The sequence below is a fragment of the Pteropus alecto genome, unplaced genomic scaffold, assembly GCF_000325575.1.
Source record: "Pteropus alecto unplaced genomic scaffold, ASM32557v1 scaffold71, whole genome shotgun sequence".
NCBI classification, from domain to species: Eukaryota; Metazoa; Chordata; class Mammalia; order Chiroptera; family Pteropodidae; genus Pteropus; species Pteropus alecto.
Genome location: NW_006433024.1, coordinates 6,519,032 through 6,546,481, shown reverse-complemented (window position 1 = coordinate 6,546,481; position 27,450 = coordinate 6,519,032). Strand labels below are relative to the sequence as shown.

The 27,450-nt window shown below is 34.1% G+C and overlaps 1 protein-coding gene across 6 annotated transcripts in view; it reads right to left on the bottom strand.

Annotated features, from left to right (window-relative positions):
• The window catches only part of METTL15 (methyltransferase like 15), a 151,938-nt gene that overhangs the window by 29,159 nt on the left and 95,329 nt on the right, over window positions 1-27,450 (bottom strand). For 5 of the 6 annotated variants that reach the window (XM_025044036.1, XM_025044038.1, XM_025044040.1 and 2 more), the window contains exon 4: window positions 47-238. The exons of the other annotated variant lie outside the window; for it this stretch is intronic. In XM_025044036.1, coding sequence (XP_024899804.1) covers window positions 47-238 — 192 coding nt within the window. The remainder of the gene's footprint in view (window positions 1-46; window positions 239-27,450) is intronic. 6 annotated transcript variants of the gene reach the window in all.

Here is a 27,450-nt window from a genome sequence, read left to right as displayed (position 1 = left end):
GAAATTGATTTCTTGTTGTAAGGAGAAATGCTTTATCAATACTCACCTGTCACCATCCATTCTCATGTCCAAGGGGCCATCCTTCCGAAGGGAAAAACCTCTTTCAGGAGCATCGAGTTGCATGGAGGAACATCCGAGATCCAAAAGGACTCCATCCAAAGTCCCTGGCTGCACTCCAGCATTCATTAATAAGGCTTCTGCCTGGCTAAACTGGCCTAGTATAGCTCGGATCTGTTTACTGCGAATAAACCCAGGAGATGGAGATAATACTACTATTATGTTAAGATCTTTCTTAAGGTCTATGATCAATGGAATGAAGCACATCTTATTCTTAAACTGTTTAACCAATACATATTTACTAAGTGCCAAGCACATGCATAGTACTATATAAAGACATATGGCTACAGTGATTCTAAATATTTGGTTTCAACACCAGAGGTGCTTTAATGTAATTTTATTCTTGTTAATAAACACAATTTATTTTACGCCTTTGTGAAGGTATACAATAAGTTTATGAATTAGAAAAATTCTTTTGTCAGTCCAGGTCTTTTACTTTTTCTTTAAAAAAATACTTAAATCTCTGAGTCAAATAAAGAAGCATATGCAAATCTATCAAAAGAATAAATTTAGAGATAACAAATGCTGGAAATGCTGGTGAGGATGTGGAAAGAAGGGAACCTTTCTGCACTGTTGGTGGAAGGGTAAATTGGTACAGCCTCGATGGAATACAGTATGGAAGTTCTTCAAAAAATTAAAAACAGAACTACCATATGATCCAGCAACTCCACTTCTGACAACATATACAAAGGAAACAAAAACACCATTGTGAAGAGATTTCTGCACCTCCACATTCATAAAAGCATTATTTACAATAGCCATGACATGGAAACAACTTAAGTGTCCATCAGTGAATAAATGGATAAGAAGTGGTGGCGGTGGTGTGTGTGTGTTGGCCAAAAGTGGTTGAAAGCTAAAAACTTCCAGATAAAAAAGTACTAGGAATGTAATGTACAACATGATTACTAGCTAACACTGATGTGTGGTGTACATAAAAGTTGTTAAGAAAGTAACTTCTAAGAGTTCTCATCACAAGGAAAAGACATTTTTTTTCTTTTTTCTTTTTTTTTTGTTTCTATGTGAGATAATGGATATTAACTAAACTTGTTGAGGTAATCATTTCACAACATATGTAGGTCAAATCATTATGCTGTATACCTTAAATTTATACAGTGCTATATGTCAAATATTATCTCCATAAAATTTGAAAATAATAAATTTAATGAGTAAGTCAAATTAAATACCATAAGTAATAAAACAGGAATTACACACACAAACAGATATGTCAAATGTCTTCATGCCAACCATTTTAGCTTTCTTCATATTTTTCTCATAATCTAGGATAGGAGTGCTGTGAAGCTGCAAACTTGAAGAATGAAACTATGCCTAAAATAAATGCCTTCTTGCAAAAGCAGTGTTTTAGCTCTCAGCAGGGATTTTGAAGTGAATGGAGCTTAATCAACAGACAGGCAAGAAGTTGGGATCACCTTGCAGCTATACTAACTCTCCTTCCTACACGAACTGAGATGCTGCCTTCAGGGTTCTTCAGAAGCCTTAGGGCAACTGGCATGCATTTTGGAAGGAGAATAAGAAGAAAAAAGTGCGCAACATTCCCAAAACCTCATTTTTTCCATCTACAGGTGGGTGGGGTGAGTGTGGATTTCAACAGTGTTGAGGAATTTATATTTATGATATTAACTTATAGGTTATGTTGTTTAAGGAGAATTTCACAGCTCATTGGTATTTTTTTTCTCAAATTCTGATGAAGAAAGGGATCTTCAGATTCACTCACCAAATATTCATTGAATAGCTGCTATGTGTCAGGAACCTACATGATAGGAATTATGCTATTCAGACGTATATGAAGATTCATAAAAAAGATTAATAAAGTATGGCTTTCTGAGCTTTGAGGTAAAAGGAAAAGATGTATAAATAAATAGTTTGCATAACAATCTGATGAGTGCTAACAGTGGAGAGACAAACGAATTGTTATGGCTGTACAGGCATGCCTCATTTTATTACACTTTGCGGATATTATAGTGTTTTACAAATTGAAGGTTTACAGCAAACCAGCATCAAGATAGTCCATCAATGCCATGTTTCCAAAAGATCTGCTCAATTCGTGTCTGTCACATTTTGTTAATTCTCGCAATATTTCAAACTTTTTCATTATTATTATATTTGTTATAGTAATCTGTGATTAGTAACTTTTGATGTTACTATCGTGTTTTGGGGTACCACAAACTGTGCCAATGTAAGATGATGAACTTAAATAATAAATGTGTGTGTGTTCTTACTGTTCTTTGGACCTCCTTATTCACGATACATAACAATATTGAAATTAGGCCAATAACCCTACAATGGCCTCTAAATGTTCAAGTAAAAGGAAGAGTTATATACCTCTTACTTTAAATTAAAAACTAGAAATGATTCAGCTTAGTAGGGAAGGCATGTCAAAAGCTAAGACAGTCTGAAAGCTAGGCATCTTGCACCAAACAACTAAGTTGTGAATGCACAGAAAAAGTCCTTGAAAAAAACTAAAAGTGGTACTACAGTGAAAACAAAAAGGATAAGGAAGCAAAACTGCTTTATTGCTTATATGGAGAAAGTTTTAATGGTCTGGACAGAAGATTAACTACAAAATTCCCTTAAGCCAAAACGTAATCTAGAGCAAGGCCCTAATGCTCTTTGAATTTCATGAAGGATGAGAGAGATAAGGAAGCTGCAGAAGAAAAGTCTGAAGCTAGCAGAGGTTGGTTCATGAGGTTTAAGGAAAGAAACCATCTCCACAAAATAAAAGTGCAAGGCGAAGCAGCACATACTGATGTAGAAGATGCAGCAAGTTATCCAGAAGATGCAGCTGCAGCTAATGTAATTAATGAAGGTGGCTACCTTAAACAACAGATTTTAAATATAGAAAAAACAGCCTTATATTAGAAGAGGATGCCATTTAGGATTTTCATAGCTTGAGAGAAGTCAATTCCTGGCTTCAAAGCTTCAAAGAACAGGCTGACTCTCTTGTTGGGGCTAATGCAGCTAGTAACTTTAAGATGAAGCCAATGCTCATTTACCATTCCAGAAATCCCAGTGCCCTTAAGAATAATGCTAAATCTACTCTGTCTGTGCTCTAGAAATGGAACAACAAAGTCTAGATGACAGCACATCTATTTATTATATGATTTACTGAATACGTTAACCCCACTGTTGAGAACTACTGCTAATAAATGCCTAACAGCATTGCATGTTATAGAGAAATTGTGAAAGGAAGAGTCTATGCAGAAACTTCCTTGTTGTCTTATTTAATCATGTTCCTTGTTGGTGAGGGAGGGATTCCCATTCTATGATAATAGGAATGGCCAAACGCATGGTACCTGACACTGGACAGATGAGATTGACAAGAGTTAATTAATCTGATATACTTATAGCCCAGGGAAGGAACATACCACATGCCATATGCATGGATAAATGTGGGTAGCACTCAGGAACAGAGGAGACAACCAAAGGCTGTGGAAAGCAGGTTTTTAGTATCAGGAGAGTGGAGTGCCCCTTGGATCCCATGTGAGGATGTGATTGACTTGTTTGATAATTCCATGCCTAGCAGGGTACTCAGGGATAAGCAGTTATTGTGCCTGATCTCTTTGATAAGGAGAGTCATTTAGCTAAGGAACCCTATCCGTGGGAGCACAGTGGGGAGAACTTGTGCTTAGGCCATTTGGGGCTCTCTCAGTATTCCTCAGATGTCAAGAACACATAATATTGGCCTTTAATTTTAGGCCTTATTCCACAATAACCTACCTCATATTTGAATACCCAGTCATAAGAACTCACTTTTTTTTTTGGCCAGTTCTTTTTTTAGTTGATAGCTGTTTCCTAACTATTTCTATAACTTTGTCCCTGGTATCAGTCTATGTAAAACAACTGAAAACCTAAAACCCATTGCAGCCTTTCATATAACTACTGTCAGCTGTCGTAAGGAATATTTGTTGGCTACCTCAAAATTTCAACCATATATTTTGGGAGAGATTGATAGTTTGTGTCAACTTGGACAGGCTATAGTACCCAAATATTTAATGAAATACTGATCTAGGTGTTGCTGTGAAAGTATTTTGTAGATGTGGTTAATATTACAATCAGCTCACTTTAAGAAAAATAGATTATCTTCAGTAATGTGGGTATGCCTCATCCAGTTAGCTGAAAGACCTTGAGAGCAAAAACTGAGGTTTCTCAAAGGAAGAAGAAATTTTGCCTTGAGACTGCAATATCAGCCCATGTCAGAGTTTCCAGCATGCTAGCCTGCCCCACTGATTTCAGACTTGCTGATCCCCCTAGTCGTGTGAGCCAATTCTTTGAAAGAAATCTCTTTAGATGATAATTGATAGATAGATGATAGATGGGTGGATGGATAGATGGATGAAAGATAGAGAAATGATAGATGATAGATAGATAGATAGATAGATAGATAGATAGATAGATAGATAGATAGATAGATGATAGATAGATAGATAGATATAATCTCTTTATATATATACGCATATACATACATACGCACAGACCTGATTATTGCCAGCAGATTTCTTGACCAAAGAAGAGAGAGGATGGCAGCCAGTTTTTAGCTAAAATTGCAGATGGAAAAGCTGAGAGAAAGATTAACTAGGCCACTAGACTAAGCCTCACCTAAAATCCAACTTGTCTCTGAACTTTTGAGTGATATGAGCCCATAAATTACCTGTTATCAAAACCAGTTTGAGTTGGTTTTTCTTTTACTTACAATGAAAAACATCATAACTTTATAGCTATCATACTCCTCAAGTTTTTCTCTAAACAAAACTTAATTCTTCTGCTACTCTCCATATAAAAATCTTTCACCATGCTAGTTGCTCTTTCCTGAATGTGTTCCAATTTGCTGATGTTCCTAGGTCTGAATTCCAAAATGATCAGCACAGAATAGATTCTTGTCCCTATTAATTCAGCTGAAGATCAAAATAGTTTTAGAATTTATTTCACACCATTGACTTATACTATTACCCTTGATTCTTTGACACGTACACTACTGCTAATAAGCCTGTTTCTTCCATTACTGTACTTGTTTTGTTCTGTTAATTATTTTAGAACTATGTACAATTTCCACTCTACACATTTTCTACAACTCTTTTATCTTCAACCTTAGAAATCTTTACACAAAGCAAAAGCCTTACACAAATCATTATTGCTCGGTCTTAATTCCTTAGCCATTATAGTTATTATCCTGCTTGATGCTAGTATACTTGCAAAATAAAAATAATATCTTATATGCTTGCATTCTTGTGTACCCTCAAACACAACTGTTCTAACATGCAACACACAGTTTTATGCCTCACTATGACTAAAAAAAAAATGTAATCCTTGTGGTACAAAACTCAGCATAATATACAAGTATGAGAATATTACATGAGGCAACAATACAGAGTAAACCATGTGTTTAAAGCAGTTTTCTGATGCTATATCAGTTATGTTTCTAGAATTACTAGACTGTTCTCAAGGTAAAGAAACCATCCACAAAGTTTACCAACCAATCTGTTGAAAACTTAGCCTTAACTTCAAAACCTGGGGCATTTATTTCATATATGCAATTACACTGAGGCTAATTTTCTTGGACAAACAGATTCCATGCCCATTTTTCTGTTTCTGCCTCTCTACTTTTCTTCCTCCCTCAGGTCCTCTCTCTTCCTTCCTTTCTTCCTTCCTCTTCCTCTCTCTCTTCCTCCTTTCCTTTTTTCAAATCTTAATTTTCAATATTTTTGCATATGTATTTTACAAGTGTTATAAAACAAAAGAAAAGAGTGACTTGGCCATGGAAGATGATGATGGTCACAAAAACAGAGCTAAACCAGGACATTTAGCCATAACTATGAATGCACAATTTATTCAAATTATTGTCATCATCATTTGTCATCATCTGAGAATTCCCAAGTTGTAAGTAAAATGTTGCTTGTGACTCAGAGCTCATGCTACATGAGGATGGTTTTGCAAGCCAATCCCCAAAAAACTCAAGGCGCTTAGCAGTAGATTGCCAAGAATACCTTTGCTGCTGGAAGCCATATTTCTTTTGAGGTTTTTTAGCTATGACAAGTGTTGTTAATCTTGAATTTGGCAAGTCATCCACACTTGGAGTTATGAGTCTGTTTTATTATGAAGGACTAAAGTGCTCCAGTATACACTGAGGCTAGTGATGTAAGAATAGCTATGTTCACTGTATATCTGATTTAGGATTGAACATGGAACTTCATCATTCTTCAAACTACATACAGTCTAATGATAGGGGTTAAGGATATATATAATGATAAAAGTGGATCCAACTCACAGGGTTGAACATTCCGTAGTTAATGAGAGTATTTATCCATCTTAGTTTTAGAAACCCAAAACTCCCATGATTTATAAAATGCTTGATATAAAAATGCACTTTTTGCTGCCCAGGGATTAATAACTTTCAGTTTTATGGAAAGAAGTCTTATTTGTGAGAAATCCAATTAAAAAAAAAAAAAGAAAGAAAAACTAGGCTATTGAATAAAGCAATTTTTAAAATGTTAAGTTTGAACACAAATTTTCAAGAAAACCTTTGGAGACTAATTATCTCTTTCTAAGATAGGGAAGAAAAACATCACTATTATTTTTATTCTATGATTTAACATTCCTCCATCTTAACCAAAAATATTAAATAATTGCTTTAAGAAATTATGTACCTCTAATTTCAAGTATAGTAATGAATCTTACCATAATACACAGCTGACATACACAACCGACAAAACACAAAAAAAATGACTAATAATGACGGTATTGATTCTCTCTGAACCACTTAACTTTTGCCATGTGACAAACCACCCCAAAACTTGGTGGCTTAAAACAACAATCATTTATCAGGTCATATTTTATGGGTTGGTAATTTGTGTTGAGCTCATCTGGCGATTCTTTTGATAGTGGGTTGACTGAGGCTTGCTTGGTCCCAAATGGTCTCACACGTCAGAAAGTTGGCTAGGGTAAAAAAAAGTGACTGGACCATGCTTCTCTAGCATTAGGTGGCTAGCCCAGGTTTCTGCAGAGTAGTTTGGTTCCAAAAGTAGCAAAGTAGAACAACCCCAATACATGATCACTTTTTAGGTTTCTGAATATGCCCCATTTTCTAATAACCCATTAGCCAAAACAAGTCCATATCTCAGTTCATACTCTAGGACTGTAAAAACAGACTTCACCTTGCGATGGAAAGAGCAGTTAAGGACACATTTGGAAGGGTTACGTATAGAGAAGAGAGGAAGAACAGTGGGCGTTTTTGCAAATAATATACCACACTCTTGTATTTAGGAGTAAAATTAAAAGTAGGTAGGAGAAAACAAAAATTTTTCCCCTTCTAACCTTCTAGATTCTCTTCTGCTAATTAAGACCTTTATGTTACACTACAACTTCCTCTTAAAGTCATCAAAAGAAAAATGCAGTGATGGTTGATGGTTGATGCTAGAATTCAGGTGTAGACTAAGGGGCCAGGTTCTGATACCAGAAGTACAAAACTGAGCAAAGACTAGCAGGAGTAAGTGGTACAGGGGTCTGGCAAGGACTAATACATGATAAACTGGGAGGGAGTAATTTGTAGTAGTAGGGAGTCTTTAAGAAAGAAATGACTAGAGAACTAGTCATGTTAACATCAATGTGGTGACTTTCCCTAAAAAGAACACATCATCTAGTTGTGAATAAACTGAGAAACAAGGATATGGGAAGAGGCTCAGGGATGAGAGAATAAGTTAGAAATTTAATTTATTAGAATTGGCCCAGTCACTAAAACCAAGGCATCAAGTCAGAATCAGCATCAAAGGCAATTTGATGTTAAGTTACCTAAGCTACACACACGGCCATCTTCAGTACATTATCAAGAACACTGTGGAGAAATACGAAGGTACATTGAGATAGCAGGTGGATATACACAGAACTCTGATCATAAGGACCAGAGTGACAAGCAGAGCACATAAAACAGAAGAGAACGAATATTTCTTAAGAAGCTGCCAGAATAGTATCTAGATACTTAAAATTTGTTTCACTAAACTTAACTGAATTCAGAGATCTCTTCATCATAATCATTCATTTTGTGTGTGCATTTGGGGCATATCTAGGTGATAATATTCCATAAGATAAGAACAAAATCCATATAGCTTTTGGGGGGAGGAAGTTCTGGTTACTATGGATCTGAGTCCTTCTCACATCAGTATCACCATTAATCCATGTAAATCCCAGTGTGCTACCTATTTTCCAGTCATTAAGTTTTATTGGTTTGTAGACAGAAATCAGGGGCCAAGGCTGGCTTTACCAATTCATTAGGCCTCCTAAGCAAGCAATTCAGAGGGAGCCAAAACAGTGGATGAAACGTGTAGTTCATATTTGAGCAATGGTAAGAGCAAACATTTAAAGAGTGCCTCCTACGTGCCATAGCCTGTGCTAAGTGCTGTGTTCTTATTAAATCCTTTTATCCTCATGATAACTCTATGAGGTAGTGACATTATAACCCCAAATTCTGCAGATAAAGAAACAAGTACTGAGAGTAAAGTCACTTAACCAAGTCATACTAGTATGTGGTAGAATTAGAATGCAAACAGTCCAGTCTGGCTCCACGGTCCATGTTCTTAACCACTACACTGTAATACCTCTCAAGTTTCTATTTATTTAGTACCATTTCAGATCTCTAACTCTTCATCATTATGGCTTTTTCACGGTCCACAAATCTCCATAGTATATCTGATTTCTTTTTTTATTAAAGTACTTTAATTATTTTTAATGTTTGCCATCTTGTCATACCTGTAGGTCTACAGATTCAGCACTCAACATATATTTGCTGAATGAGGATTATCTATCAGGTACTGGACACAGGAATATAAAAATGGACAAGAGCACACAATATAGGAAGGTATATGCACAAATGTATATAAGTCACTGAGGAAATGGTTTATTTCTTCTTAAAACAACAGTGGTAGAGTGGAAAAGGGAAACAGCATGGTAAGACATGTTTAAATCTTGGCTCTGCTAATTATTAACTCTGTGGTTTTGGAAAAGTAACTTAATTTCCCTCAGTGGCAGTTCCCTATATCTCATGGTGTTTCTATAAGTTATTCAAGAAATTCTATCATGACTTAAACATTAAGAGTTTCGAATACTTGTCATTGTTAATGTAAGGTGCTTAGATGACTGCCTGAATCCAGATCTAAAGGGAGAAGATGATTTTGTCTAGAGGTATCTAATTAATGGTGAATATCATAATCACCTAGAGAATGTTCACACATTATGGGTGTTTTACTACCTACTTAAAGAATAAACATCAAGACAAGTATGCTATATTTTGGGGATTTTCCTGAGGAGATCACATTCATAGCCCTCTTTAAGGAGCAATAGTTAGACATAATCAAAAAGAAAAGAAGACATATCATATTTTTCCTGTAGTCTTAAATATTCACTGGCAACACTGCTGACAACTACTAGCATATTAAAATGATGCATCCAGAGAAGGAAAAGGCATGCAAACCTTTCTCCTGTTGGCAGGTCTCATTAGCTTCAAAATTCAGTACAGTTATTATGAAAGATAAGAAGAAGATTATGGTAAATAGCTAATGGTTTTAGTCTAAGGATAAGAAAATATGGCCTTTCTGACCTCTTGAAAAATGGTCATTAAAATTTAAATTGATAGAGTGAGATTTTAGTGGATTTTCATTGCTTTTTTTTAAGTTCAGTGAGAGTAAGAAATTCATTCCCTCTATAAGTGCAAATTAATTAGCTGGGTATATGTCAGAGGAAATTTCTTTTAGCCATACCATTTTCCAGTGACCTCCCACTGAAAAGGTTTTTCTGTACTTTTAGGTTGTTGAGTTTTACTCCTGTGACTACAGTGTATCATTTCTTATTTTAAAACAATATTCAGTTAGCATTAATATGACAGCTAGGTGGAGGGCCAGGGGGAGGGAGGGAGGGAGCAATTGGGGAGATTGTTTTATGAATTATATATATGTCCAATGAACTGTATACTTGAAACAAATTTAAAAAAAATTTTTTTAAACCCAATATTCAAATGTATATTAACAGGAGATAATCTCCCAAATCAAGCATGAATTTAGTTTATGTGTATCTTGAGTGCTATTATTTTTCAAAGGGCGTTTAGGTTCAAATCTAGAAGTACAATGCAAGAATAGTGCCTAGGATCTAATTTTTTTTTTTTTGCCTAATACTGATACTTTCTGGTCTACAAGATTCCCACCTTTTACGTTATTAACTTACAATACACTATATGAAAGATTTTTAGATGTGGCCCAGTGTGCTGAAGTCTATTTCTAATCCATTTAATAACATTAATAAACATACATTGTCCAAATAATTAGAAAGATTTTAAGGAGTTGAATACTATGTCAATTAAAGTAGAGTTTATTATTCAAAGATTATTATTAAGTTCAGGTACAAAATATATTTTCCTCCATATAACATATAAATTAAATTATTCTAAAATCTGGAGGCTTAACTGCGGTTCTAGGTGCACAAAAATAAAACTGGCTTTTGGCTATAATAGATTCAATCGATTTTATAATTTCTCTTAATTCAAACCCTACATTACATTGTAGAAAGTAGGGCCTGCTAATAACACCGCAAATATAAAAATGCCTTTATTTAAGACCTTTTTTTTTTTTTTTAAGGAAATCCCATAGGGATATTCCACATAAAGCTGAGTATATGTGGAATCCAGTTAGAAAATCAAAAGAATAAATTATCTATATTTTTAAGTTTAAATTTTAAATTGCTAATATTCTATGTACAGATAGATGCTTTTGAGACTTTAAAAAATCAGTCTGCTATAGACATTTTCTGAATACTTCTATATGTCAGATACTATATGTTAGATACTAAGACAACAAAAGTAACATGTGGTCCCTACTCTCAGTAAATTATAGTATACAACTTTATGATTCGCAGTGTTTTTTACCTTAGATGATCACATTTTGACCTTCATCACAACTCTATAAATTATTCTGTTTCTAATTATTGAAACTTGGACTTAGAGATTATTTTTCTTATACATATTTCTATAAAATTATCTTGCATATTTATAGAGAGCAGAATGGGTTCTCAACAAATATTCGATAATGAGTTGAATTGCTCAAGGTCACACAGCTACAAGTGGTAAAGCTAAGAATTAAACTCAGGTCAAGTTAATGCCAAGACCAAGATGTCAAAGTATTGCTATAAATAGCTTTGAGAGGTTGATTCAGGGCATCTATTTGCACATACCTCTGATAAACTCATTCAACAACTTCTTAATATAGTAATTCTTGAGCTATGTATACACCTTTTTAAAAAGCACAATGGTGTGCCAGGAGAAAAAGTCTATTCATCGCTCTAGTTTTAGCATCCACCCTTGAGGGGCAGGAGGCAGTAAAGAAATGGAATTATAGAGGCCTAGCATCTATGTTACCAATGTGAATGGTTAGGTCACTAGCAGGCATTATCAAGCTGAAATTATCTACTTGATGGAAAGCTTATTGTGTGCTTGAGAACAGGAACAGTCCAAATAGTAATCTTGAATCGGAATTACCTCAAACCAGTAGGACTAAATTTCCTAGAAGAATTACATATCTCAACTTTAAAATGTGCAACAACAATAAAACCTGAAATTACATGATTTTGCAATAAGTACTAAAATGAACTCATTTAGATTTTGGTGTCAGTTATTTGAGTTAAATGAGTTTTACAATAAGTATTTATTGAATGGCTATTTGCAGGTATTACTGGGCTAGATGGCAAAATCTCTAGAAATGCTTTGTATCTTCAGGCGAATCATTTCTACAGCTGGGCCTGTTTAATCATTATAAAATTCCAGGGCTGGACTTAAAATACTTCTAAAAATACCAGGAAGCTCATATTCAGCAATTTTTGTAATAATAATAGCTAACATTTTTTGAACTCATACTATGTGTCAGGCACTGTTCTGAGCACTCTCCTTGAATTAAAGCATATAATCTTCAAACACGCCTGAGGTAGGTACTATTATAGTCCCTCATTTTATCGATGAAGAAACTGGGGCAGCAGAGTTAAGTAACTTCTTGAAGGAAGGTTATGTAGCTCCTAAGTAGTAGAGCTGGGATTCTAACCCAGGCAGTCCGGTTCTAAAGCCTGCACTATTAAGCACGATGCCATACTGCTGCTGCAGACAACAGGAGTTACCAAGTCCAAGAGCACAAATGATAGTCACCATTTATTGAGTTATACTATGTGCCAGACATTGAGTTAATGACTTTATGTTTGTTATTTCATTTAATCCTTACAACACAATAATCTTCAATGTAGTTATTATTATAACTATTTTATAGGTCAGGAAACTGATTCAGAATTCTGAAATAATCTGTTCATTGTCAGAGGTAGTGGCAGGCCGAGACTCTAACCCAGTATGCCTCCACTTTTAACTAATGTGCAATATTGTAACACTTTGTAAGAAATATAGTACCTTTGGAGTTGGAACGCATCCTATACATTTTATACCTCAAAAGAGTCTTGGTGGGTTTCAGGGAGAAAAGAAGTTAAAAAAAATTATAACATGCTGAAAAAGTTACCATATGGAGTATTCCTATTATATTTATATACAAACATTTAAAGTTTCCAAGGAAAAACAAATCAATTCATTAATAAGTGAAGATTAATAAGTAGATAATCATTAAAAATAATAGTAATAATTATTGTTGCAGTTGAGATCTCACACTGGAGTTTGAAAGAATTAACTTTCTCCTCAATTTAAAAGCACGTATATCCTTAACTGACACAAGTGAGTTGTTTCACAAACACAAGTCTGGCAATGTTTTGTACAGGGTTTTAAGAGCAGCTAGGTCACTAAATAAAAGCTGAACTATTTTCTTCTTCTTAATTCCAAATGGTGGTTCCATCAGATCTGATTTGAAATGCAATGGCAAAGCTCAGCATGTAAACTGGCGCTTGGCTGGCTCAGGTGTTAAGAGACTTTAACTCCATGCACGGATGGACAGCACATATTTAGTGCCTTCAGAAAATAATGGTCAAAGTTAAGAAGAAGGAAAACCTGCCTGTAACTGATTATATTACATTTGTACAAAAATGCTATTGTCCCCAGTACTTCCAAAGACTGCCATTGGTAGTAAACAAATGAAATGCTAAAGAGTCCTCTTTAAAAAGAGCAACAGCAATAATGCCAACAAACATGGTAGAGCTATGCAACCAATCAATATCTGTATCCATAGTAATAAATAACAATAATAATATGCAGCTAAGTCCCTTTTTTAAAATAGTAATCAGTCTAGAACTTAAAGAAGTAAAATCATAATACTTGGCTTTTCAGAAGAAACTTTAAAAAGAATTTCTATGTAGAATGTTAGTACATATCTATATATAAAATCTTATATTTAAATATATATTACACATCTTAGGAATATAAAGCATATGTATATTATATATACACACATGCATATATATTTGTGTATTATATATAATTTCTTGGTTCTAAGAGAGAAAGAAATCTAATTGGTCAAAATCAGTCATAAAATTTTAACCATGTTTCTGCAAAAAAACAGCAGTGCCAAAGGGTAATGCATTGCTAATGGTTTCCAGTGGAATAAATAGCCACTCTGACGTCAAAACTTTGTTACACTCCAATAACTGGCTCACTGGGGGTTTCAGGTACAGCAAGTTACATGTCAGTTTTAAATAAAGTTATAAAAATAGAATGCCTGGTGAACCATATTGTCGCTATGCAACCTGATACGTTATGCTTTATATCCAACAAAATGTTAACAAAGGTGATAGATTATACCACAATAGTGTCTGGTGGTTTAGGATGCCTTGCTCCTTAAATTTCAGATGAAAAAAAATGCTATATTTTACTTTGTCTTATCCTGAAGTAGTATGCAATATCCACTGTTAGCTTAAGTGTCAAATTAGAAATATTTACATATCTCAAAGGCAAAGTGATTCATATACTGGTATATCTCCCTTGATAGACATAATAATATTCTAACCAAGGTCTTGGGGCAATAAGGAACAGTCTGCAGAATGCAAAACTGTATCAGTCATTTTTCAGAAAGAATATTGCTCAAATAAGTACAGGAATTTACAATCAAACTAGAGTAATTGTGCCACTTTACCCTACCAGTAGACTTGAAACTGTAAGTTGAAAACCCCTGAAAGACATGCTCCAATCATGTGTTGTATTTAACAATGAAAAAATGCTTATTGACATAATCAGTTTCATTTTAAAGTGAATGTAAATTCAATCTTATAAAGCTTAAACAATCTATCAAACAATGTACAATCGGAATAATGGTTTTCTATACTTGTGCCTTACCATAGACTGTATAAAAGATATATTTGTGTAGAGAAGGAAGGAAAACAAAATTCTTGTTTCAGAAACAATATTTACTGAAATAATATCAAAACAAAGCAAAATATATTTAAGTTACCAAAGAAGACAAATTTATGTGCAAGGAAATATTTGAATTCTATATAATTCAATTATTATTTCCATATTAAAGAGAAAGTATTTTATTCTTATTTGTAGACATTTATGTAAAAGTGTTTTTACCATTAAATAACACATAAATCCAACCATATATATATTTTTATTCTATTCTCTTGTTTTTGCTTACTTTATATGAGAGAGGCAAGGAGCAGATGATTTAGACAGACAAATCTCAGCTTCACTATTTATCAGATATTGACTTCAGCCAAGTTAGGTAAGCCCTAAGAGTCTAACTTCTTCATCTGTACATATAGAATTGATAATTAAATGAAATAATGTATGTAAAGTCTCTAGAACAGTCCTCCTCACATGCAATATTCTAGACATCGCTCTATGTTACTAAGAATGCTCAGTAAACAAAACAAATAATTCAGCCTCATGGAGTTGATATTCTAGTAGGGATAATAATAAACATTTTAAATAAGCAAATTATATAATGTAATAGGTGATAAGTGATATCAAAAATACAACATAAAGTGGAGAGGAGTGAGATCAGAAGTGCTGGGGTTGTGATTTTAATAAAGTGGTCAGGTAAACATCATTGAGAAGGTGATGTTTGAGCAAACACTTGAAAGAAAGAAAAAGGAAAGGAAAGAACATTTCAGGCAGAAGAAATAGCTAGTGCAATGGTTTTAACTCAGAAATAAGCCTGGTAATTCTGAAGAGTAGCAAGGAAGCCAGAGTGACCAAAGCAAAGTGATCAAGGGACAGAGAGGTAATGCGGGGGCTGGACATTGTAGGGCTTTGTAAGCTATTGTTAAGTTCTTCATTTTCTTTAAAATAGTTACCATGGAGAGTTTTGAACAAAAGAGTGGCATAATCTGACACGTTTTAAAAGGATAATTAATGGCTGCTGCATTAAGAATACATCGAGGATACAAGTAGGTTGGGTAAGAGGTTATTGCAGTGATCTAGGTAAGACACAGTAGGACTAGGATGGCAGCAGTGGAAGTGGTGCAGTCTAGGTATTCATAACATATTTGGAAGTTCAAGGCAATAGGATTTCTGATGGACTGGGTGTAGTAAGAGAGAAGTCAAGGATGACTACAAGGATTTTGGCCAGACCAATTGGCAAGATGGGAAGGGCTATAAGTAAAGCAAATTTCAGGCAAAGCTCAAGTGTTCAACTTTAGTCACATGAAATTTGAGATCACTTAATATATCCAAATGCAGATGTCAAGAAGGTATTTAGGTATATAAGTCTAGATTTCCAGAGAGATTAGTATAAAGATAGGATTTAAAACCATTATACTCAATAAGTTTACGAAGAGTGTGAATCTAGACAGAGAAGAGAACCAAGGAACCAATATGAATACTGAGGAAGGAATATTGATGAAATTATGACTGACATAGTACACTCATTTTAAATGTTTATTAATTGCAATAATAAGGATATTCATTAAGATGCTCACCAGATACTATATTTGGGGCCAACATGCATGTGTGTTTAAATTCCACACAGAAGGTAATAAAGAGAAGGCCTACAAAAATTGACAGTTTCATTTGCTCACCACCTCTTTTATGCTTGTCTCAAAGAAAGAGTTTGAGACAATTTCTCTCTAGCCTTTCTATAATAGTGCCAGTGAGCTTCTACCTTAGCGGGGTACAGACTTCATCATCACATCCCATAAGCTATTATGTTGGTAGGATAACTGAGATCTTGTAAATTTAGGGAATTCACAAGGGGAATGGGCAGGGGAAGTGCAAAAGGAATGAGAATCATACCTGCCTATGATTCAATAAATAAGGCTCGAATCTAAACTTGCATTTATAGACCTTAAAATACTGTCTTGTTTTGCCTCTGTTTGCTATAGCAGCAGCCATCTTTGGTAATCTGCATTTATCACTCCCATCACACCGTAGCATCCACTTCATAAAGTTGCTGATTGGTTCTTCCATATTTTAAAATTGCCTTGATCTTCATCAATCACAGAGGCTTGCATATTAGTTGATCAATATATTATACTATTATTATTGATATAAAGCAATACTACAAGTAAATTTTTTTTTTTTACAAGTAAATTCTTAAATGAATAAGAAAGATTCTTTTCCTCAATATAAAACCCTTATGCATGGTCATGTCCTTCTACAGTCAGCATTTACTACTTAAATGTTACACAAAATCTTTGTGATCATATAGCCCAACTGAGCTCTCATTGTATTGTTAAGAAGAGAAATTCAGAGAGGGACAGTAATTTGTCCAAGTCCAATGGTTAATTAGTGGAAGAATCAAGTCTATTCACAATTGAGGTAGTAGACCTGCAAGAGACTGCGAACAGGGTACAAAATGGAATATATTTTTAAAAACTGTATTCTGGGATCCTGTAATCCTTTACACCTTTGTCCTTTAATATCCAGAGCAAAATATACGATAATTTTCTTGGTTCCTGCATTACTGGATTCTTACATCACAATTGATCCTTGAATTAATCAATAAGTAGGTGACATATAACTAAAGAATATGGGAAGACAGTGGAGTGAGATTCTTCACTAGAGAACAGATTCTAATATAGGGTCCTCAGTCTACATTGATTTTTGAAGAGTTGCGAGGGGAAAAAAATTCCAGATAATCACTAATTCTATTGCTGTAATCATCAATGTACAGAAAACTCTCATTATAATGAATGGAAAAATAGTGAGGTATCAGTGAGGATTGTCATACGTAAAGCAGTAATTTAGGTCAGAAATAAAAAAGGAGTGTAGCAAAAATAGTAATAGAAATACCATAATAGTCTATGAGCAATTTTATCCAAAATATTATACTGAGGAATTGGGTGAATGAAACACTCATATTTTTAAAAGTTTCCTTCTCATAATGTGAATCACAAGATTTGAATGAAGGTTATAACGGTAGGGGGTCAACCAGCTGTGCAACTTAGGCAAAGTCTCAAAACTTTTCTAGGCCTGAACTTTTTAAGTTCTAGATGGTTAAATGTAGCTGAGAATTCACGTGTACAAAGCTAACTGCTGTGTGTTTAGCATTGTGTTGAGCCCTAGAATTTGCACATGAAGCATATTATATGACTCTTGCCTTCAAAGTACTTACCATCTTTTTGGGAGAATATGTTCTGTTCCCATAAAAGCACAATATATGGCAGAATATAAACATATATTTTATATATAATGAAAATAGAAAGTATAATGGAAAAAGATAAAAATGAGGCCAAGTGATTAACTTACAGATATATATATGAATATTTTTTTAAATTATTGTTTTCATTAATTCTGATAAAACTCTTTGAAATATAAGTCTTTGAACAATTTAAGAAAGGTCCATGAAACAAGTTGCACATCTTCTGAGTTCCAGACACTGGACAAAATACTATGGATGGAAAGATGAAAAGACATGGATGGTTCCATCTAATGGGATGAAATACAATTATAATACAAAGTGATTAATTATATGTGTTTCAAAATTCAGAGACATTGAAATTCTCATCCTACTCTACAAAAATAAATAAAAACAGATATTCAGGTTTCAATAAAAGTGAAGTTTTAAAATATACATTTAACTGATTTTCTCTATGCTTTAGTTTTAGTCTTTATCCAACTTTCCTTGACTACAAAACTAAATTGCATTTCATCAATGTCATCTATGCCTATAAGAGCAAAAGGTAAAAGGCATTGCAATAAAATATAAACTATAGACAGTATCATTTTAGCTTATTACATCTAACTTTACATAAGTGGATATAGCTAATAAGTTTTATCACGTGAAAAATGAATCAATATCATCTCTTCCAATCTTGCAAATAAGAGGCTTATTTCCAAAGAAAGAGAAGATGAAATGTCATTATATTCGGGGGGGCGGGGGGGCGGTTGTGGATTGCAGCACATGCTATGTTCAGTTCAGAGCACCACATTTCAAAACATATACTGACCAAGAGATCAGTGGGAAAAAAAGCATTTGGAGGTCAGGATTTAAGAGATTAAAAATGGAAGGAAGTGGAAATAACCTAATAAAAGAAAATCCATACATAAAAATTAAGATACTTGAGATCATTAAAAATATTAAAATCTCAAGATTTGTAAGAAATTGCAAATCAGTTTCTTCTTTGTGAATGCAGTTTTGAAGTTTCATGTCTGGGAGATGAGGAAGATTGATGTTTTGATGATTCTCTACTTTTCTTCTCTATGACCCAGGAAAAGCCAAAATAGCAAGAAAAGGGTCCCAAATATGAAGAAAACTACTTAACCTGGACGAGAAAGTGTGGGCTGCTACACAGATATTGGCTGACATATTGTTTGTGCTTAGCAGAGATAATGTATCTTATAACCCAACATTTGCCTAATAAAAGTTTACTCCCAATAATATGGCTAAGTAGAATCCAGGAACTGCGATGACCAGTTTTTGATTTCTTACCTCAATTACATGTCACTCGTGGAAATATCATCTCCTTTATGAAGCCAACCACAATCTTTTGTCACCTGAGTGGAATTAACCATGCCATCTTTCACAATCTAATAGTGAAGTGAAAATACATGTTTGTGTGTGTGTGTATATATAAAATTTGTGTATGTACATATATATGTATATAGTTATAGTGACTGCATTGTCAGTTGTTCACATGTTGATAGACTGTGAGCTAGTGGAGGACAGGAAATTTTATATCCAGTAGTTCATCCCTATAATATGGCAGGCAGCCAAGACAATTTATTACATAAATGTATGAAACTGTGATTTTCACTAAATCTGCTCTTCTGTGGTGTGCCTTTGTTAAGCAGTCTTCTAATAGGCAGTACAGTATAACTGTTAAACAGTACAAACTTAATCAAAAACAGATTCACAAGTATAAAGGACAACCTGGTGGTGGTCAGAGGGAAGGGGGATTAGGGGGTTGGGAGAATGGGGTGAATGGTTAAAGAAATACACATTAGTAGTTGATAGATGGTCACAGAGATGAGGAGCATGGCATAAGGAATGTAGTTAGCATTAATGTAATGGCTAGGTAAGAGCCTGAGGAGAAAAAGAGCAATTAGGGGGATCATTTTATAAACTACATAAATGTCTAACCAATATACTGTATACTTGAAACTAATAAAATAAAATTTTAAAAAGAAGAAGAGTACAAACTTTAGAGCAAGATTACCTTTGTTTAGATTCTGGCTCTGCCATTAACTAGCTCTCTGGGACATGGCACATTATTTAACTTGTGTCTTAGTTTCCTTATTGATAAAAATACACAGAATATTAGTAACCTATGTAAGTTTATTAATGAGATTAAATAATACCTCTAAGTGTTAAGAACATTGACTAACAGTACACAATGAACGGCCATCATCATCATCATTATTATTACCATTATTATGATGTCAGATGCCAGTGTCTTCAGTGTAGAGAATGTAGGAGGTAGGGGATAACTATCTGATGTAGGTGGTAGCTACCTGAATGTTTAACAAGTGACCTGTGAAGGTCTTTAGGAAGAGCCACAATTAATATATGTTCTAATACCCATGTACACACACAACACACAGATATACAATATATTTATCTCTATACCTATCATATTTATTTATTTGTATTATACATGTACATATCTACCTACCTACTTATCTAACTCTACCCACACACCTTACCTACCTATCTCTACCCACTCATCTTTCAAACCATCCATTCAACCACCCAACCATCCATCCTCATAAGGCCATATTTTCTGAATAGAAGGGGTGTAACACATTTAAAAATAATCTAGTAAGAGATAACTTGTTTTTGGTGAGTTTATAAATGTAACATTTCTTAAAGTTCAGTGGAACGCTATAAAAGATGCAGAATTCAGGTATTTTAGTTGTTGGTCTGGTGTTTATTTCTGTAGACTCATTTGTTATCTACTACAATGCTCAAAGATGAGAAATGCATTTACTGGGGGATTCAAGAAAGTAATGAATAAAATAATACAGTGATAGGGTGTAGCCTTTAGTCAAGGTAGGACACAATTCTTGAAACGCAATAACTAGAACACTTCTGGTGAAAGATGGTAGCATAATTAAATTGGTTCATTGGCCCAGGTGAGGAAAGAAATAGATCAAATTATAGTGGACAATTATTATTATTTACTGCTGCCTCTAGAAGACCTACAAAGAGTATTGAGATATTTAGGCAATGCACTCTTTTCAAAAGTGGAGTAGTTATCTCAGATAAATGCAGAGCCTAGTTAAAGCAGAAAGAAAAGTTTTTTCAGTAAGCCAGACTAGACGTGAGGTAGTTAAATTAAATTTATAGCCAAAGAGATGGTGAGAAGGATATATTTTGAGTAGTCAAGAAGTAGTAGTGAGGGAAAGGAATCAGAGATGACTTCTTGTTTTTATGTTTTTTGGGGTTTTTTTTTTCTGTTTTGTTTTCGTTTTTGTTTTGTTTTTTTGTTTTTGGTTTTTGGTCCCAAGCAACTGGGTGCCTGTTACTGGGACAAGAAATAGAAGATGATTTTGGTGGGGAGGAAAACATATTTTGGATTTGGCCATGTTAAGTGGCAATTTCAAGTAGCTAATTAGACTAAACCTGACTCAACTTTAGGGGAAAGGTCTGGACTGGAGATATAAATTAAAGAGTCATCAGTGAAGAGAGAGCCTTGTAAGTCATGGAATCAAACTCTTAAAGAACACAGATAGAAAAGAAAGCCAAAGACAAAGGCCAGTGGCACTCCGAAATTAAAAGTCTATTAGAGAAGTAGACTAAGAAATGAAGTTAATAAGGAAAACCAGAAACTTTGTGGTCATAGAAACCTATAAAAACATTGTATCAAGAAAGAAGTAGTGATTATTTCAGTAAAGTGGTGAGGATGAAAGCTCGATTGGAGTAGTTTAAGGAATGAATATGGGCAATTTTTCAAGGAGTTTTACCATAAAGGAAAGAGAAAAATGAAGAGAAGCTGTAAAGAAATTTGGGTTCAAATGAGGATTTTTTAAATTGTGATATTAAAAATGCTTATTTACTGATGAGGATGCTTCCATGGAAAGAGAGACTGATAATGCAGAAAAGGAAAAATTTCAGGAGCAAAATTTTTGAGAAGGAAAAAGACTGGGATTCAGTGCTTAAGTGTAAATGCTTACTTTATAACTAAAAGGAGGACACAGTGGATGCATATAGATCCAAGTAAGATGGAGGAGCTGATGGTAAAAATGTGACACAGTTCATACTATATTTTATCTACAGGCAGCAAAGTCATTGACTGAGAGAGAAAAAAAGAGTTAGAGATTAAAGAAGAGTGGTGGTATGGGGGTATAAAATAGTTTCTAGGACAATGGGAATTTATTGGCAGTAAAAAATGATACTATGAAATTAGCAATGCCTTCTGTGTTAGCCAAAATTGCAATCTTTCCTCTTTCTTCTCATCAATACTTATTCCATTTTTCTTCTATATAACCTCCTTAGCACTTGTTGATTATATATATACATAATAAGAAATTTGAAATGAGTCCAGCCAGTACAATTATATTATTTCACTAATAATGTTCAGCTGCAGGTGTGGAGTAAGCAATTAGTTGAGTTTGAAGAAATTTGGGGGTTATATGAAAGAGGAAGAAAGGGGGAAAGATCAGCAATGACATGATGGGGGTGTGGATAATGAAAGAATTATAGTCATTGGACAGTGACTGGAGGCTGGAGGTCACCAAGGGACTAAAGGACAGTTGGAGTATCTGGGCAGGGGATCTAGAAGGATAGGAAGTGATGGTTAGAGAGTGGGATGTTTGAAGTGAAAATTTTAGGGTGTTAGGGTATGACCATGTGAGTAAATGAGGTAAAATGGAAGAAAAATTCATTAGAGTTAAGGAAGCCAAGGAACTGAGAGGTCAGGATGTTGAATGGAATTCAAGTGTGGAGACTGGTTAGTGAAATATTTCTATTGTTGATTCCTGGAGCACCAGGTACCTTTTAGATATAAAGGATCTAGGGCTTTGATAACTACTACAAGGAAATTCTATTACAGCATTATATTACTTCTGGATGGCATGGGCAATTTCAGAGCCCTGGAGTAATGATTCATTTGTACAATAACATTGACGACCTAGCAAGAATAATAAAATTGACGTTCAACAATTTCTTGAGAGAGAAGTTCATGCGTTTGGATTTAGATGAAAGGCTTGGTCTCCTTAAAGCTAAAAGCTTTATTAATTATAAAATTTACTGCTGAGGGTTATATGTAAAGAGTGAAGCAAAATTCTGGCCAAAATAGAAAGTTTCTAATTAAGCTATTTACTGTTCTCTTTGCTAGAGAATAGTAAATACAGAGTGGTGGGAGCATGGTCGGAGAAACATAGGGAGTACTTTTGCCATTTCTTTGAATTTGCTTCAAATATTCTTCTCTATAGTAGGAAAACCAGAGATCTACACTACTGAGAAGCAAATGGGAGATTAGAAGATTAGAGAGCCTTAAAGAACAAGATATATTTCAGAAGTAACTAAGGGAAGGCTTTGTTTAAAAGGATAAAAGAAAAATCCAGATCTGGTAGTTTTGATTCAAGAGTCAAAATATCTGCAGAAATCCCTGAAAACTCCCCAAAATATCTGCAGAAATCCCTGAAACTCCTCTCTTAAACGTCAACCACAAATAATGCAAGTGGGATAGGAGAGTCAAGAGCCCAAACTGACAAGGTGGTTGACCTGATACATTTTATTAGTGATGCAGAAATAACAATGTTTTGAATGCTACTGACAAGTCAAAGGTCACTGATAACGAGAGGAGATGCTTTTTCTGGCAGGTAAAAAACAGAATTGAAGGTGATTTTCTAGACAAGAACACCAACTAAGAGAAGGTTGCTTTGGCCTTTGAATCAATAATTAATTTTGCTGAATCAGCCATGCACATTGCCCAGAAAGTTACATAGTTAGGCTCCTCCACCCCTATGTTCATGAAGAAGCAAAAGAAGCAAATGATGTAGAGGAAACATTTTTTAAAGAAAAATAAGTTCTAAAATATCTCCTTAGTGTAGTACCAAATTAGTGTAACATCACACAAAAGCATCTTGTTTAACATAGTAAGGAAGCTAAATTATACAACATAATAATGTGCATAATGGATGAGCATTACCTGTTTAATGATGGAAAGAAAGTACTTATCTATTAATGAACATTTACTGAACCCCTTATAAAATGCAAAGCAAGAAGGAAATACCAAGACTTAAGAAGTATAAACTCTCCCTTCCTAGAAAATAAAACCTAATTTAGGAAATAATATATTTACATGTTGCAATATAGTATTTAGTGGAGTACCAGAGAGTATTTCAATTTTTAGCTAAGTACCTAATAGTATGAGGAAGAAATAGCAATGCTAATTTTTAGTCACCTAATAATGGAGCTTCAAATTCATGAAGCAAAAACTGATAGAACTGTAAGAAAAAGACAAATCCACTTTTACAGTCAAAGATTTTAACATCCAACAAACAAACAAAATAACCATTGACTGGCAGGAAACAATATCACAAAGCTACAGAGTTTATATTAGGGTGACTATGAGCAAATTTTTGTATTTTTTTTTTATTTCAAATATTTTCTATAGGTTTATATTATTTTTTACAATAGGAAAATAAACTGTAACTAGAAAACATATAACATTAGTTAGCTTCTCCGGGTATAAAGTCTCATGTTTTGAATTAAAAATATCTGTAGTTGTTCCAGTCCCAAGTGAAATGTCTTATTCCTCAATTTATTCATTGTCACACATCTATTAGATCCTTTTATATACAACTATTTTAAACAAATAGGATTGAAAAAACATCGTTATTCACACATAGTAGAAGAGAAAAATAGGTAAAAGCTCCATAAAATAATAAATGCAATGAGATAAGAAGTAGATGTGAATTACACAAAGATATCTGATCTGGTCTTGGGGAGCCAAGAAAGGCTTGCTAGAGCAGTTTATTAGGTGAAGGAGCAGGAAAGGTGTTATAGATCAAATGAACAGAAGGAACTGCAGGCTGAAATTTGAAAAAGGATAGGTGATAGGGATGAAATAGTAAACAGGAATCATTTCATAAGTGGCTTTCAATCTCTAACAAAGGCTTTGAATTATATGCTTAAAAGATGAGAAGGTTTTTAAACCAGTGAGTGACCTGATGATATTTGCAGTACAAACCAGCAATATTCTCTTTCAAATACTCTCATTACCAAGAATTTGATAGAAGCTATTGTCAAACTCAAAAATACTATTTTGGACCAGTTTTAAAAATTTTTAATTAATATTATAGTTACCCTATTTTAATTTATTTTAATCAGCCACTGTTGGTTAATCAAACCTCTTTGATTATTTTTCTGGTTGATTTCAACTCCTTAGATGACTGGTTAGTAAATGATTTGAAAACAAAAAGTGACTCAAAGGCCTTATTAATTGTTAACTCACTTTACCTTTAAGCCACCTGCTATACCTCTAAAAGCTGGTTATGGGACAAAGACGTCAGCAACCCAATAAAAAGAGAATTAGTTTTTAGTTCTGGATTTGTGACATACTATTTTCTTTCCCCCAGGAAGTTCTGTTCAAATTACCAATCAATGTGAAAATGTTCCCAGGATCTGCCTTATATAAGACTTGATTTGTAGGTCAAATTATAAAAGAGATTATTATTGATATTTATAGCACAGAAGTATGAACCAACTCACTTCTTAAAACAATAAAAGTTATATATAAACATACTCTTTTTGGAAAAGTTCCCTTTCTTGAAAAAATTAATTTCCTAAGAAATAAAGAAAACCAGTCACAGAACAAAATTAACACTCTGTTATTATAAATTGTATAATTGTGGAAATATTTACCACAATTCAAAATATGCATTTTTTAATTCACATATTCCATTGTCAGTAATTTTCTCCCTTGAGAAATTATAGGCATGTACAAAGTTACATGGATAAATATGTTCAAGGATATTTTAATCAATACAAAAATAATTAATGAGCTCGTCTACATTCTATTTATAGTAAGTCTTTAAAATCTAGTGTGTATTTTACATTTACAACACATCTCAATTCAAATGCCAAAATTTCATCAGAAATACTTGATTTCTATTTAGATTTCATAAAACCTACAGTCGAAAAAGTAGATTCACATACTCAACTTACTCTATAAATACTTAAAATTTTTCTGATCATTAAATCAAATATTGATTTAAAAAAAATTAAATTCATTACAATTAAAAATTTAGTTCCTCAGTCATTTATGTCACATTTTAAGTGTTCAATGGGCTGTCACATGTGGCTAGTGGCTACCAAACTGGACACTGCAGTTCTCGAAGATGGTCATGTTCACTCACAGACATCATTCAATTAGATCACTAAGATACCTTAGTAGGAGATGTGAGCTTGAAGTCCTGAAAAGTGTTCCGTAACAATACTGTAAAAGCCCCAGGTCCGTTTTCTCCGGCTTTCATGGTAACAGCAGTAATAGTAGCTAGAGTTGTAATTCCATTGATCATGTCTTTTGGTCTAAAATATGTGACACTAAAAACATAGCATTAATTACTTACTGGGTACTTTAAAAATCATTTAATGTTTACTGGCTTAGTTATAATGTCCTTTTGTGGCCCCTTGAGTTTGCTTAGCCATCTTGGTGCACATTTTCAGAAGTGGAGAAGTAGTTTATTATTTTCATCATTTTACAAATGGTGAAACAGGCATAGAGATTAAGTAATTTTCCCAAATTCTCACAATAAGCAATGGTAGAGCGGGGTTCTAAACACAAATTGTATGGTTTCATCATCTGCAATTTTTAACTCTTTCACATTTCTGATTTCTAAATAATAAAATCCAAAGTATAAGCAGCCAAATCAATTAAAACTTATCATCTCCCATCTAGGTGGACATCAGTTCTAGACCTGCTTACCTTCCGATCCATCTTCTGCCCTTCTTCTGCTCTGCTTTGTATTTCAGGGTGGCTAAACTCTGCAGGCTACACTCCCCAGGATTTTATCGGGGTCAGCCAACAGTAGATATTAACAAAAGATCAAAAGGCAGAAGGAAGAGAGAAGCCAGGACATTCCTGTTATTTCTTCTTAGTCTCTCTACTGTAGCTTCACTGCCAGCCAGGGGACCCAGGTCCTTGAGCTCTAGTACAACCTCCAGCCCAAGATTAGGAGGGGCTTCTGGTTTTATTAATCCCTGCATAACCTCTCTGGCCTCTCAGCTCTTCAATTACTGTGTACTAATTCCCTCTTTGAGAGATGCTCTTTTTGTCCCAGAATCCTCCTGACACTTGTTAATACTCTTTCCAACAAGTACAAGGTTTGGATGATAGATACAGTAGTTCTCAAACCAGGACATATATAAAAACCCAGAGGAGCTTTTAGAAATGCAGATTCCTGGGCCATAGTGAAAACAAAAAATTAGAAGTTAGTACTTAGGAATTTTAGGGGCGGGGTGGGGTGGAGAGAAGCAAACGAATAAAAAATTCACCTCCAACAATCTTATGTAGCTGAAATGAGAACTACTTAAATCCCATAGTATGTGCAAAATTATTATTAAATTGACTTTTGCATAGATGATATGTTAAAATTCAGGCAGAGTAAAAAAATTGGGACAAGAAGAAAATAATGGTTATACTGAATAATTCTTTTAAAATTAAGATCAATAAAATAAATATTCTTGCATAAACTCACCAGGAAACGAAATAGAGAGAAGCCAGAAATAGAAAATTATCTTAACCCTCTGCAATATAATTTCCCTGGTTAATGTTAAGATAGAACCAAGAACCAAGATCCTGAATTCTGCACTAATTACTTATTCCCTTGCTCTTCTTTATAGTTTTCTATTTACAATCTTTGAATACATCATTAAATGTTATTATTTAGTTGCTTATTTTAGAACTTTTTAAAAAACTTGTTTTGAATTGCCTGTCCAAGCCATTTCCAGCCATTTCAGCCACCCAGCTGAGAACTGT